Raw genomic sequence first — 13,375 nt, 5'->3', positions numbered from 1 at the left:
AAGAAAATCTCCCTAATAAACACTTAAAGCTGACAAATTACATAAGCAACTATCCAAATCTTTTAAGTGGAGCTAACAAGTAAAAGAGTAAGAGCAGTCACCAGAGCCCAAAATTTAAGCAGAAACTATAAAGCAGTGGCTGTTAATCAATGTTGGGATAGTGTGGGTTAGTAGATGAGGAAGGAGGGTGAGTTACTGGAGTGTCGCTAGTCAATTAATTTAACCACCATTGAAGAATATCAGGAACAGCCTTAACATATTTAAATAGGTAACAGAGAAGGTCATAATATATAAGCAAAACTTGTGTAAACAAATACTGATAAAATGCAGATAATCACATTCAATCAAGATGACCAAGTAACCTCAACCCAACTAGTAAAGAAAAAGCTCATAGAAACAAGAGTCACACCCTAAGGTTTCACTGTCAAAACAGCATCCCCTGGTTATGTGACCATTGAGCCCTGAAATGATAGGATCCAAATTGAGATAGGAGTAAATGCAAAATATGTGCTAGATTTTCTGTACTAATACTATAACATGGCATGTAATATCTCATCAATAATGCTTCATGTTAATTATATTTGAAATCTTTCTACCTTAGATTAGGCTCAATTGAAATATTTTAAATTTATATCTTCTACCGTTTCTACTTAAAAAATATGGCTACAAGAAAAATTTAAATTTCATGTGTGGTTTGCATTTGTGGCTTAAATTATCATTCTATTGGACAGCTGTGTCCTAGGGAATACACTTTTAGCATTAGGATCTACTCAGTTAGCAACTGTATTAATTTTTGTTAATAGAGTTAACTCCCTAAGCCATTAGAATTTAAATTGCTGTTTGCTTTTGCTGTAAGCTATACATTTGATTTTTTAACCTCCTTTCTTAAATAGCCAAATGCCCCAAACTAGATGAGCTAACTTCCCCTTAATCATTAAAAATACCTATTTTATCAGAAATGTCATTAACATTCCACAACATACATTTTAACGTGTTTATGGAAGTTCCCCACTAGTCAACTTTATTTTCAACTCTTTTTAAAAATATATATATTTATTTATTTATTTATATAAGCACTGGGTACAGTCAGTAGCATGGGAGGGTGAGAGAATTCACCAGAACCAGAGCAGGGAACAGAACAGGCAGAGTGACGTAACACACTGCTGAGGGGAGGAGTGGGCGTGGCAGGAGAGGTCTGTTGCGGCATGTGGGACCCTCGCCAGTGGCCAGGGATCGAACCGGTGCTGCAGAGGCTGCGGGCAGCTTCGCAGCCCAGCACTCAACCCCTGTGCCACCACGGCAGGCCCAGTCAGCTTTATTTTCAAATTGATGTGTTTACAACCATTTGTGTTTCTATAAACACATTTTAAAATTATGTATAAAAATAAATATTCCATTAAATTCCAGATTAATTGGAAGTAAACTTTAAAATATTACTTGGTGATAGATGTTGCAACTTTTATACCATTCATCTAAACTTCTGACAGCATTAGATCTACTTCCCAAATTGTCAATTTTAGTTTTACAATTCTTACAGTAATCACATTTATCTGGCTTTAAGCTCCTGATTTTTACATTGCATCCCTTCTTTTGTATAGAGAGTTTTCCAACTTAACTTGACAGAAATAGCCAACTGTGTTTAAAAAAGGGATCAAATTTGTCTTTGCTAAAAAAATTAAGTGCCTCTTTTTTCTCATTATAAACATGATATTGGTTTATCCAGAAAGTATATTTTCTTACTTTTAAAATATATATGTATAATTTGTATATATTTTCTGTCTATTTCTTAAACATAAAATACAAAGTATATAAAGTAGATAGATATATAATATATTCACTCTGTAGTTTCTACTTATTTTCCCTCGTCTTAGTGATTTGCAATGAACACATTTTAAAGAATGAGCCCAGGTTACGATAAAAGAGAAAACAAAAATAACAAAACTGAAAAACTTCTTCAGAGTGAAGAAGCAGGAGAGCGAGCTCCTGAAACACCGCTTTGTGTGAAGTGATAATGTTGATTAAGTTGTAGTTTCTGAGTGTATGAGTGTTGACTCTTCATGGTGCATTCTCTATCAGAAGTTTTTGGTTTTTTTTTTTTTTTGGATCCATTTTTCTTACTAATTCACTCATTACTTTTTGAACACCCTTTTAGGACTATGCTATGCCCATAATAATGCTGTCCGGAGAGAAAGATGAGTAAAACACCTGTGAGGGGTCACTGACTTACCTGGAAATCCTTGTATTCACAATAATCTCAGAACAGAGCTATCCTCATGGTAATTACAGCATAGTAAATCAAGTATTGTGTGGTATAATTATCATGTGATAGCTATAGCTTCAGTCATTAAATGGTAAGTCTGATTGCCAACACAAGAGATAATTTCAATTGTGGAATTTTTATTTCAATTGAATTTCACTTATCTACTAATTTACCATTTTTGACTACATGTCTTCAATATGAAATGATCTGACAGGGGCATTCTAATTCATCATCCACTCCTAGTTCATTTTGAAATAGCTAAAACTGCTTTCATATCAAAGAAAGGGAGATGTTTGTAAATATTTCTAGTCATCTAAGATAAATTTATCCATACTGAAATGTTGTGGGGTGGCTGAATTGTAATTTATATTTATGTCTCTAGGAAGTTCTGGAGGCAGAAATACAAATTTAATCACATAGGTGGAAGGGAAGCAAGTAGAACATCAGTAGCAGTACAGAAGCTGTACAATGAAAAGGCAAAAGGAAAATTATCAGTTTAAAAAAAAAAATCTAGGTGAGGGCCTCCTCTGGTGGCGCAGCGGTTGAGCTCCCACAGCCTCTGCAGCACGGATTCGATCCCCCACCACCAGCGAGGGTCCCACATGGTGCACAGACTTCTCCTCCGTGCCTGCTGCTCCCCCTAGCAGTATATTTCATTGGTCTGCCTGTTCTGTTCCCTGCTCTGGCTCTGGTGAATTCTCTCACCCTCCCATGCTTCTGACTGTACCCAGTGCTTGTATAAATAAACAAATAAATCTTAAAAAAAAAAAAAAATCTAGGTGAGTAGGATATTTTCACCCAGGAATACCACAAACTTAATGTCTGTGATTCTGTAATTTCAAATACCAATACTTAGGGATAGGGGGGAAATTCAGGATTCCTAAAGGATTATTATCCTGGTTAAATGATCCAGGAGCCAAATCAGGATGAAAGTGTTATCATAGTTTCTCTGTTTGATTTATTGAATGTTTAAGTGCACATTGTGTGAGAGATCTCTATGCAGCTTTTTAAAATCTAAATCAAGTTTTTTGTTTAATGATTATTTTTTCTAGTATGTTTTCTAAACTTTCAACTATCTAGTTGAATAAATATATTATGTAACTCCCACTTGAGCAAATTCATACAGTTTCATAATGCTCTCAACTTGTTTCCAATGGTTTACTCTCTTCAAGTGAATCAATTTCGTGCCTGCTCAAATTGAAGAAATCTTCAATATCCTCTGTAACAAAAGATAGAGTTTCATTTAGATATCTTAAGGGGGAGGCATGTATGATTAGAGGACAATGGTTAGTCCTGGTTTTATCCAAAATATTTCTACCTATTTTGACAAGAATCACAAAAGTAGGAGAAAGAAAAATGAGGCTTCCTGCTTTATGTAAATGCATTTGGAGAGAACCATTTCTGCATTTTTTAGAGCGGACAGCCATCATTTGAATACTGATTTTACTTTCTAAAAATCAACTTGGATTCCATGGGCAGCCAGGCATTTCAAACTCTCATCTATCGTCATCAAAATAGCTAGACGAGCAAGAGGTGTTGCTGGAAAAAAATGTGTTTGCAATACATTTTTTATTTGGAATTTTAAGCTTCCTTGAACTCAATTCAACTAATCTCTAATTTGGAGATCTGAATTAGGAATATCAAAAAAGAAATCAAACATGATTTTACATATAGTGTATACCTCAAAATTTTGCTCTAGATAAGATTGTGATAGTAGTTATTTTTATTAAAAATTACCAAATTCCTAAAATTATAATGAGCAAACCTGTTTGTCTATAGGCTGATTCAGTAGAAATGAAGTGTGTATGGACTATTTTTCCCCCATTGGTCAACACATTTTATTAACCTATATTGTCTATTGCTTATTGGATACCATTTAACAGCTGGTTGTGAGAAACAGAAACATAAAAATGTTTTGATCATTAATCATTTAAATCTGTATAGTATTTTACAGTATGTTTGATAGATTTATTTATATAGTATTCTTGTTATGTTAGATACAACATTTAGATTAAAGCATTCATTTTACTATTCCAATTTCAGGGGGAAACCAGACTCAGAGATATAAAGGACTCATTGAAGTGTGTTACCCAGGCAGTTGGAACTAAGAAAATTTGATCTTGTCCGATGGGATTCCTATGCCAACCCATCCTTGGCACAAGTCCCAGGATAAAACCCTTGTTATCTGCTTCCTTACCTGCAGTTGTAGTATCTTTTCATTTGCAAACTAATCAGATAAAGTGAGATGAACAATAAAAGAAATTGCTGACAATTTATTTAAGTCTCAGGGATTAATTGCCTTTCAGAGTTCATTTGGTGACCATGCAAGTATTTTTTAACATGGTATCTGGGTCTCCAAAACTCTTCTAGAAAAGAGCCTAATGGCAATTATGCTTTTTACAACACATGTCTTTTGAAACTTTTGTCTATATTTGATAAGTGTGGTCATTCTATGAATGATGGATTTTGGATGGAAAATTCCAGTTTTATATAATTGCCCAGGTGTACTATGAATGTATTTGTTTTATATATACCTCGATTTCATAAGAGATTTTTGTTTTGACATAAGCCTTTGCATGTGATGAGGATGATACACTGAGAGTTTAGTGGTATGATAACAGGGCAGCTTCATTCCAGAAAGGTCTTTTGGAATCTTGCTATTTCTACTTCTTGATGTGTCATTTTAGATAATTTGACAAGAGCTCTGAACCTCTGTTTTGTTTTTCACTAAAAAAAAGGAAATAATACATAATCTAGATGTGTTATCAGAATTGGAGAGTAATTACTATGATACCAGATAGATGGTGTTTAATAATTGCACATAAATTCTATAAATTACCTGTAAATAATATAATAAAATAAAATCTGGTGATTAGAGAAAGAAATTTAGCTACACACATAACCAGAAAAGATCATTGCTCTATGCATATGGGAGATTAAATCAGTATTTGTTTCCTGAACTATCGGCTTATACTCGAAATGCTTTGCTACTGAAAATAGTCCAAAATCCTCTATCTACATAACCTCAACAGAAACCTAGTCTGGACAGTGCATTTGTTTACATGCACAATGAAATACTACTCAGAAACAAAAAAAAAAGATGAAATGTTGTCATTTGCAGTCACATGGATGGGCTTGAATTGATTAAGCTAAGCTAAATAAATCAAAAAGAGAGATACATATGATGATTGTACGCCTATGAGGAGTATAAAGAAGCAAAGAAAATGTACAAACAAAACAAAAGCAAACCCTTTGACGTAGACAACAATATGGTGGTTATTGTTGGAGAAAGAATAGGTATAAGAGGAATGGGAAGAGGTGATCTGTTGGATTATGGTGGATGGTAACTAGATTTTTAGTGGTGTAAGTGGAGTGCTGTATATATTCAGTTCACACTTCAGGTGTGAAGATGGACTCATGAATGTTATATATTCTTATGATGGCACTTCTATAAAGAATCAAAATAAAAGAATTTGTTTATGAAACATTCTGTGTAAGAACTAAGTGATAAATATTGTAAGCGCAACTTATAGCTACATCCATATAGCTGAACAAGAATACAATTTAAATTCTTAGAAAATACACTAATTTTGTATTGAATATTATACCATGGGTATTTTTCAAGCCAAAAGTGGACTAAAATTAATTTTATATTGAATGAGCTTGCTCTTTAATATATATTGTAGTAATAGTAGCTTCTCAGGGGAAAAAAAAGTTCTATTTACATTTGAATTCATTATTTGATCATTTATTTTTATAAATCCATTACAATTTGTGCATTTCAGAAATGTTATTTTTTGACATTGGTAAATTGCCAGAATAACTAGGTCTTCAGTACTTGAAATGAAAATGATTGTGCAGAGTATGCTGATTATTGGTTATTAGAATGTAGAAAGAGAATGACAAAGCATAATGCTCAGGAAATTAAGGGTTTACTTTCTCCATGATATAATCACACTGACTTTTGTGTGTTTGTCAAAATATTCTGATATTTGGTTGGAAATCATTTATCTGACTACTTTGATAATGATGGGGTCTCCAGGAATGGTTTATAAATACAGGTAATAAACATCCCACTTCCATTATGCAGTTAACCATAGAAATACTAAGTGAATATTAAGCCTTCTACCTATTTGACTTTCCCCTAAAGGCTATTGAAGGGGACCTTCAAATGCTTCCATTAAAAATATCTTGGTGAATTTTCCCCAGGTTCTAACAAGCTATATCAAAATAGAACTCATTTCATGGAAAAAAGGAATCCCACAGCACTTCTTTTTAATAACTGTTCAGCTACAAAATTTTATTGGTATCTTTTTATGTTCCCTCTAGAGGATGTAATGCACAAAAGCATTGCCACGGAACATATAAAATTACAAATGAAATTTATTGTAAAAAGTAGAATGTCTTCTAGACTGGTGTCAGTATTTATTTCATTCATAAACCAAAACTGTAGTATAATATATTCATTGTCAGCAAGTTCATGTGTGTAAATTGCCATCCAAAGTTATTGACTGATATAAGACAGATATTGAAAAGACAATTTAAATGTACTCTTCCAAACATAAACTGTTCCACAAAAGCACTGTAAAAACGCCTTCAAGATTTTGGGTTGTGCTTGACATTTATGGTTAACTACATAATTTGGTTGTGTCATAATCCACCGTGTTTGGCAATTTGGCATTGAACGCCTGCAGAGCAGATAGGATCCTCACCACCTCACTAGTAGACAGCTTGAGTCTATGACGAAGCAAGCAAGAGAAAAGATCTAAACGACGCTGACCGGGAGGGGAGAGTTTATTTACACGGTCTCTGATCTCCAGTAGTTGCAAAAGTGCTGAGTCCTGGGATCCCTGAGTATAGGGGTAGTCCAGCTGCAAAATCAAGTCCCGAATGGCTTCAGGGTCAAAATGCATGCTGTAGCCAAACACTTGAATGTTATTGATCTTCATATAACCCAGGTTCCGGGAAGGGTCAATAAACTCCAGAGGTTCATAGTAAATGCTCTCATTGCCATTGGGGCTGTTGGACTTGATGCGACTCCTCAGGTAGATGTGCACCGTCTCAAAGAACGTTTTCCATTTGTTTCCGAGGGTCAGCGTCCAGTTGTAGCACTGCAGGGGGAGGTCCAGCTTAGTCCGCTCCCAGTCAGGGAAGCTGTTTTCACTCACAGGCATAAACCAGCTCTCAGAGTGGCTGCCTCCAAAGGGGTTGACGTAGACCGCCAGCACCGGCTCCAAGGTGCTGTTTTTAGTTAAGCAAATCTGTAAGGAAAGACCCAAGATCATGTGGACCAGGCTTGACTTGTACTTGTTACTCTTCAAGGTGAGGAGCATCCGCTTGCGCCAGGAGGGGTCGAACCAGCTATTGAGTCTCATGTCATTGCTAATGAAGATGGCATGGACTTCTATTCGTCGGTCCGTTTTCTGCAGCAGGTACTTCATCTCCAGGTCTTGCAGGTCGGTCTCGAAGCCGATGTAGTGGTCGGTGGACTCAGCCACCTCGGGCTTGCAGAGCCCCTGGCTCAGCATGTAGCCTGTGTTGCAGGTGCCACAGCGGGTGCGGTTGTCGGGCGCACAGGTGAGACAGGCAGAGGCGTCACCCACCGTGCAGGGCAGGAAGGCGGTGCAGACCAGCTGGTCGTTGGGACACGTGCACGAGTGCGTTTCTTCCGAAAAGCTGCCCAGGAGGCCATTCTCGTTGCAGTAGAGAAAAGACTGGATGCGCGTGAGCCAGTAGGTTGAAGTTCTACAAATAAGATAAGACAAATTGGTATAAGTCTGGGCAATTTTGGTGTACTGCAACCAAGTACCTGAACTCTGGAAGCTTCCCTATTGAATCTTTGCTTCAGGTCATCTGTGGTGAGTTTTTAAATAAGAAATCCATACCATTGATTTATAATTGAACAAGATGTAACTGTATTTGCTCCCATATTATGTATAATTGTGTTCTCTAGTTAGATGACTTTCATTCATCCCTGGAAAAGATCAGATACAAATAGATACACTTAATTTGAACTGTAATACTGCATGGCATACCTTCTGAAGAGATTTCATGTCCTTTCATTAGTGTATTTTGAAACTAACTGTGAATAAAATTTTGTTATTGTTCTCAAATAATGTCCAACAAGGGGAAGTAAAATGGTTTATCATCAACTATGTAGAGTAGAATTAAATAAATAAGTGATGATAGTTCAATCACTTACTCTTAGATTTACAGAACACTAATGTTGTAAGAAGCCTGGGGAAAAAAAAGAGAGAAATAAGCAACTTCAAACTGTCAATCAATATATTTAAGTCCTAAGGTTTTATCAACATTGAAAGAAGTACCCACTGAGAGGGAAAATATTATTAAAAACATGCTTGATTTTACTCTTCTGGGCTGCTCAAGAAAATTGTTGACAATATCTCATTAAAACCAATTTGCAAGTTCTTTTAATAAGGGTTAAGTATGTTAGTTTAATGTGTTTGATTTGAATCATCAACATTTTTTCTTATTTATACCCAGAAATTAAGCTAATCATGATGTCAATTTCAGATCTTACTTTTCCTGTATTCCCATATTATTCAAAGTATTTTAGCATGTCTAAAATCTTCAGTAAAATAGTGAAGGAAAAGTGCATGGCCTTGTAATCACATAATTCCTTGTTTTTATCATGCTGCTTTTTTATACTAGCTGCATGATCTGGAAATACTGATTAATTTCTAGAACCCACAGTGCTCTAATATGAAAGATGGGGATAGTGATAACTTCCATATTGACTTTTTGTAAGAAGTAAGTTACGTTCAGAGTGTGTTCATGTGTTTAGACTATATGGCATAGTGGATGTCATAGCAGACACTCAAGAATGATATGTATTTTGAGATTTGTATGCCTTTCCAGTGTTCATTTTTCAGTCTTTCAGAGTTCCTGCAGAATAAATGTATTATACTCAATTCTTCAGACTTATCACACTGATGCCATTTAAAGAATTTGTATATGTATGAAACTGGTAAAATACAGGGATTGGTCTATGTAAATAATCGATAAAATGATTTATTAAGATACAACAGTGTTTGAGCTATTTATATTACATATTCATTTTTGGTTCCTGTCCATTCTGCTCTTTCACTGCAACACTTTTTTTTTAATCAGACTTTTCCCTCTTTTCAAATATATTAGATAACTACATTTTTGTCTCTCATAATCAATTTATTTTTCTTCATAGTGCCTTTTCCACTTACAATTTTATATTATTGTGTACTTACTTATTTATATGCTATGTCTCCCATTAAATATAATGCCCACCTGGCCAGAGCACTATCTGCTGTATGAATAGCTTCTATCTAGTGCCTCATGGAAAGCCAGGAAATCACAGCCCTTTACTGTTTACTGAGTATTGAATCAGATGCATGGATGAGGTAAAGTGATATTTGAAGTCCTAAATTGCACATTTAATACAGAGGAGAAGATCTGGCTCCCAAGTTGCAGGAAGTAGAGTCACACAACCCACAGTTCAACATTTTCACAATTAAACACACACATACAAAGCCTTTCTGTCCCAGCTTCCCTAAAAGGAACTGCTTTCTATGGACCCAGAAGAAAAGGAAAATCCAAACTGGACCAAAACATAAAACATTTTTCTCTGAATTGTTTCTCACATGGAAAGACACTGATTGGAAATGGAAACCTATTAAAGTCATTTCTTACTTTCTTTTAAGATACTTTTTAGATACTTTTAAAAAAAATTCTCAGCTCAAAGGAGGGAGGGTGCCCAATGGACTATGCTGGGGGGGCTCTGGGTGTCTTGATGGCGGGCTTAGTGTGGGAACATACACACAAGGGTGTGATCCTATAACTCTGAACCTTATACACTGCTATAATTCTATGCCACATTGAGATACACACACACACACATATGTATATGTATATATACGTGCACATGCACGCATGCACACACACATATAAAATAACTCGTCTGAAAACTTCCCAGAGTGTGCCCCAGGGTTGCGACACAGCACAGACATGAGGCTTTCACATCACATCCATATATGAGCATCGCTGCTCCTGTGTCTCTGCTTCCTTGTGTTCTCACTATAGAATAAATGTGCAAAGAACATCCTTTTACAGTTTATGAAATACTACAATTTATTATTTGTGTTCAATCTTAGTATAAATTAATATTACTGATTCATTATCTTCAGTTATTAAAATATTTATTCCATGGGTTATTTATCAGTCAATTAATTATTTACCCTTTCTCTTCCTCCCTTCTCTCCCTTTCTTCTTTCCTTCTTTTGTTCTTTCTTCCTACATCTTGTCTCCTTTCTCCTTCCCCTCTCTCTAGTTCTGTTTATGTCTATTTAATATAAAGAATATAAAATATATTATATCTGGATTGGAAATTACTTTTTCTTCCCTGAAATCACAGCATAATAACTTCCCTGAGCCCCATTCATTTCTGACTATAAGCTCTAATCATGTTTTCATATCAAAAGACTAATAAAAAAGGAAATAGACATAAGGCTATTGGGAGAGCTCACAAAACTAGGACAGGACAGAATCATCTGGACACTTTAGAAAATCCATGGTGTTTCCAGCTTTCAATTTTTTCCCATCCCTTCATGTCCCCACAGATGCATCACTAAAAGCAAGTGTTCCAGCATCTTGGGCTTCAACTTGTTAGAGAAAAATATTAATAACTTGACATTGTCAGAGCTTCACTAGCCTGGGATAGAATTAGCAAGTGGATTTGCTTCCTTGCTACCTTGTGGCATTATTTCTCTTACTCCCTTTCTTTTGACCATTGTATTTTATTTCACAAGGAGGCAGTGGATGTTCCTAAGAAAAGGAAATTCAATAAATCAATCTTTTCATTACTTCTTATGAAATCAACAGTCAAAATGGAGAACAAAACAAATTGCATGATTATATAATGAACTTTTCACATACCCAAAGGAGTGAGTCTCTTTTTTTGTCCTCTAGCAAAGTAAAATTTTACTGTTTTTTTATTGTAAAACTGAAACCATTTATTGAAAATGCATGTCTTTAAATTTTTTTTTTTTTCTGTGAGGAAAAATAAATGTTTATCAAAAATGCATGGAAACAAACTAGTAACTCTGAAAATTTCCAGATTGTTTTAAACACAGTCTAGTTCCATCAGTCCAAGACTGGACACTAGATTTTTACAGTTGCTGATGCAAATTGCCTTTTGCCTTTATGAGCAGCAGATTCAAGAGAATTAAAGTGAACTTCCTTTTAAAGTCTGGCTCCATATTACCTAAGTGGCCTTTTATTCCTTTTTGTTTTTTTTTTTTTTTTTTTTTTAATCTTAAATTTTATTTTTATATTCCCCCATACAATTGAGTTTCTGTCAATGTTTTAAACAGTTTCCCTTTTTTAACCTAGATATTGGTACAAAACGATACCAGATTTTTAAAAATCTGGGGGTGTACTTGAGGCATGGGTAGGAGGCCATGTTAAAAGATGAACTACCAGCATGTCCGACATGGGGCTTTGCTCCTTTCATCTACTTAGGAACACATCAATAATAACAAATAAAGGGATCACGAATGGAAGTAGAAAGGAGAGAAAGGGTAAGGAAGGAGGGAGAGAGAAAGACGATCCAAGCCAAAGAACTTGACTTATGGAAGAACAAAAGAAAAAACTAGGATAAGAGTATTTTAAACAGCTATTGACTAGTGATAATTGCCACAATCTGACATAATTCAAGTAGGAAATCCTTACCGACCAGAAACAGAACTTTGTTTTGAAAGGAATTTCTAAAAATACATTTTTAGGAGACAGAAATTACAAAAAGGAAACTATCATTCAGAGTTAACTTTTTTTGAAAAAGATATCATTAGCCAAAAATGTGGTAGCATGCTTATGTTTGAGAAATCAGGTGTTATACCAATTGAAAAAGTTTAAATGAATGTTTAATCCCATAATCTCTGTTCAATTTCTAACATTCTCCATGTATTTAAGATTTGATTTTCTCCACAGGAGCATTCTATTTGCATGAAAAGAGCACTAGGGGGTATGACTACTTTATTCCCTGTGACCTAACTTAGTCTCTCTCTCACTCAATTTGCATTATAACATTTTGTGTAATTTTCAGGTGTTCATTTTAGAGAATTTACATGTGTACATACTGCATTAATTTCATAATGGGAAAAACTCAAGTCTATCAATACCATAACCCTTTGCCACATTCTTTAACCTTGAACAGGAACTTTGGAATTAAATATATATGTGTGTGTGTGTATATATATATATACATATATACATATACACATATATATACATATATACACACATATATGTGTGTGTATATGTGTCTATTTTTGTGTGTGTACGTGTGTGTGTGTGTGTATATATATATATATATATATATATATATATATATATATATGTTCAAAGCTTGATTCTTCAACACAGGGGAATATGTGTATAGCTTTTGGATCCTTAATGTGTTGATCCTGTGTTCATTTGCTGATGCCATCATGCAGTGATGCAACATATAAAGCCCAGCATCACAGTCTCACATAACGAGCTATTTGTACCTGCTCATAACAGAACAATATGAATGAAATGCTCACCTCTAAAATGTTGTTATTAATAAAATCAACTAAAATATTACTTTATTCTTCCTGTTTTGAATGCTGTTAAATGTGATTGTTGAAACAAATTCCCAGGTTCCACCTCAGACAGACTATAAGAATTTCTAGATGCAGGGCCCAGGAATCTCATTTTAATTAGTTTTAAATATACATTTTAGGGACCTCCCTGGTGGCGCAAGGGGTTAAGTCTCAGCACTACAGAGTTATCCTGCAGTCACTGCAGCACGAGCTCAATCCCTGGCCAGGGAAGTAACCCACACGGTGCTGCAGACCTGTCCTGTCTAGCCCACTGCTCCTCTCAGCAGTGTATTTCAGTCAGTCTGCTTGTTCTGCTTCCCACTCTGTCTCTGCTGAATCCTCTCACCTCCTCTACCTCTGAGCTACACCCCAGCTCTTGTATGTATAAATAAATAAATCTTTAAAAAATATACATTTTAAATGTACAGTCTCAGAGGACTGGTATGCACATGATGTTGTATATTTCCTTTGTATGTAAATTAACAACCAAAATAGTTAT

General features: G+C 35.1%; 1 protein-coding gene across 5 annotated transcripts in view; it reads right to left on the bottom strand.

Annotated features, from left to right (window-relative positions):
* Positions 1-6,000: 6,000 nt before the first annotated feature.
* Positions 6,001-13,375, bottom strand: part of BRINP3 (BMP/retinoic acid inducible neural specific 3) — a 332,718-nt gene continuing 325,343 nt past the window's right edge. For all 5 annotated transcript variants that reach the window (XM_054690754.1, XM_054690755.1, XM_054690756.1 and 2 more), the window contains exon 8: positions 6,001-8,005. In XM_054690754.1, coding sequence (XP_054546729.1) covers positions 6,889-8,005 — 1,117 coding nt within the window. In that variant the 3' untranslated portion in view covers positions 6,001-6,888. The remainder of the gene's footprint in view (positions 8,006-13,375) is intronic.

Source organism: Talpa occidentalis, unplaced genomic scaffold (genome assembly GCF_014898055.3).
Source record: "Talpa occidentalis isolate TD23 unplaced genomic scaffold, MPIMG_talOcc4v2.1 talOcc4.8, whole genome shotgun sequence".
NCBI lineage: Eukaryota > Metazoa > Chordata > Mammalia > Eulipotyphla > Talpidae > Talpa > Talpa occidentalis.
Note: the sequence above shows the minus strand (reverse complement) of the source record. Positions and strands in the feature narration are given on the sequence as shown.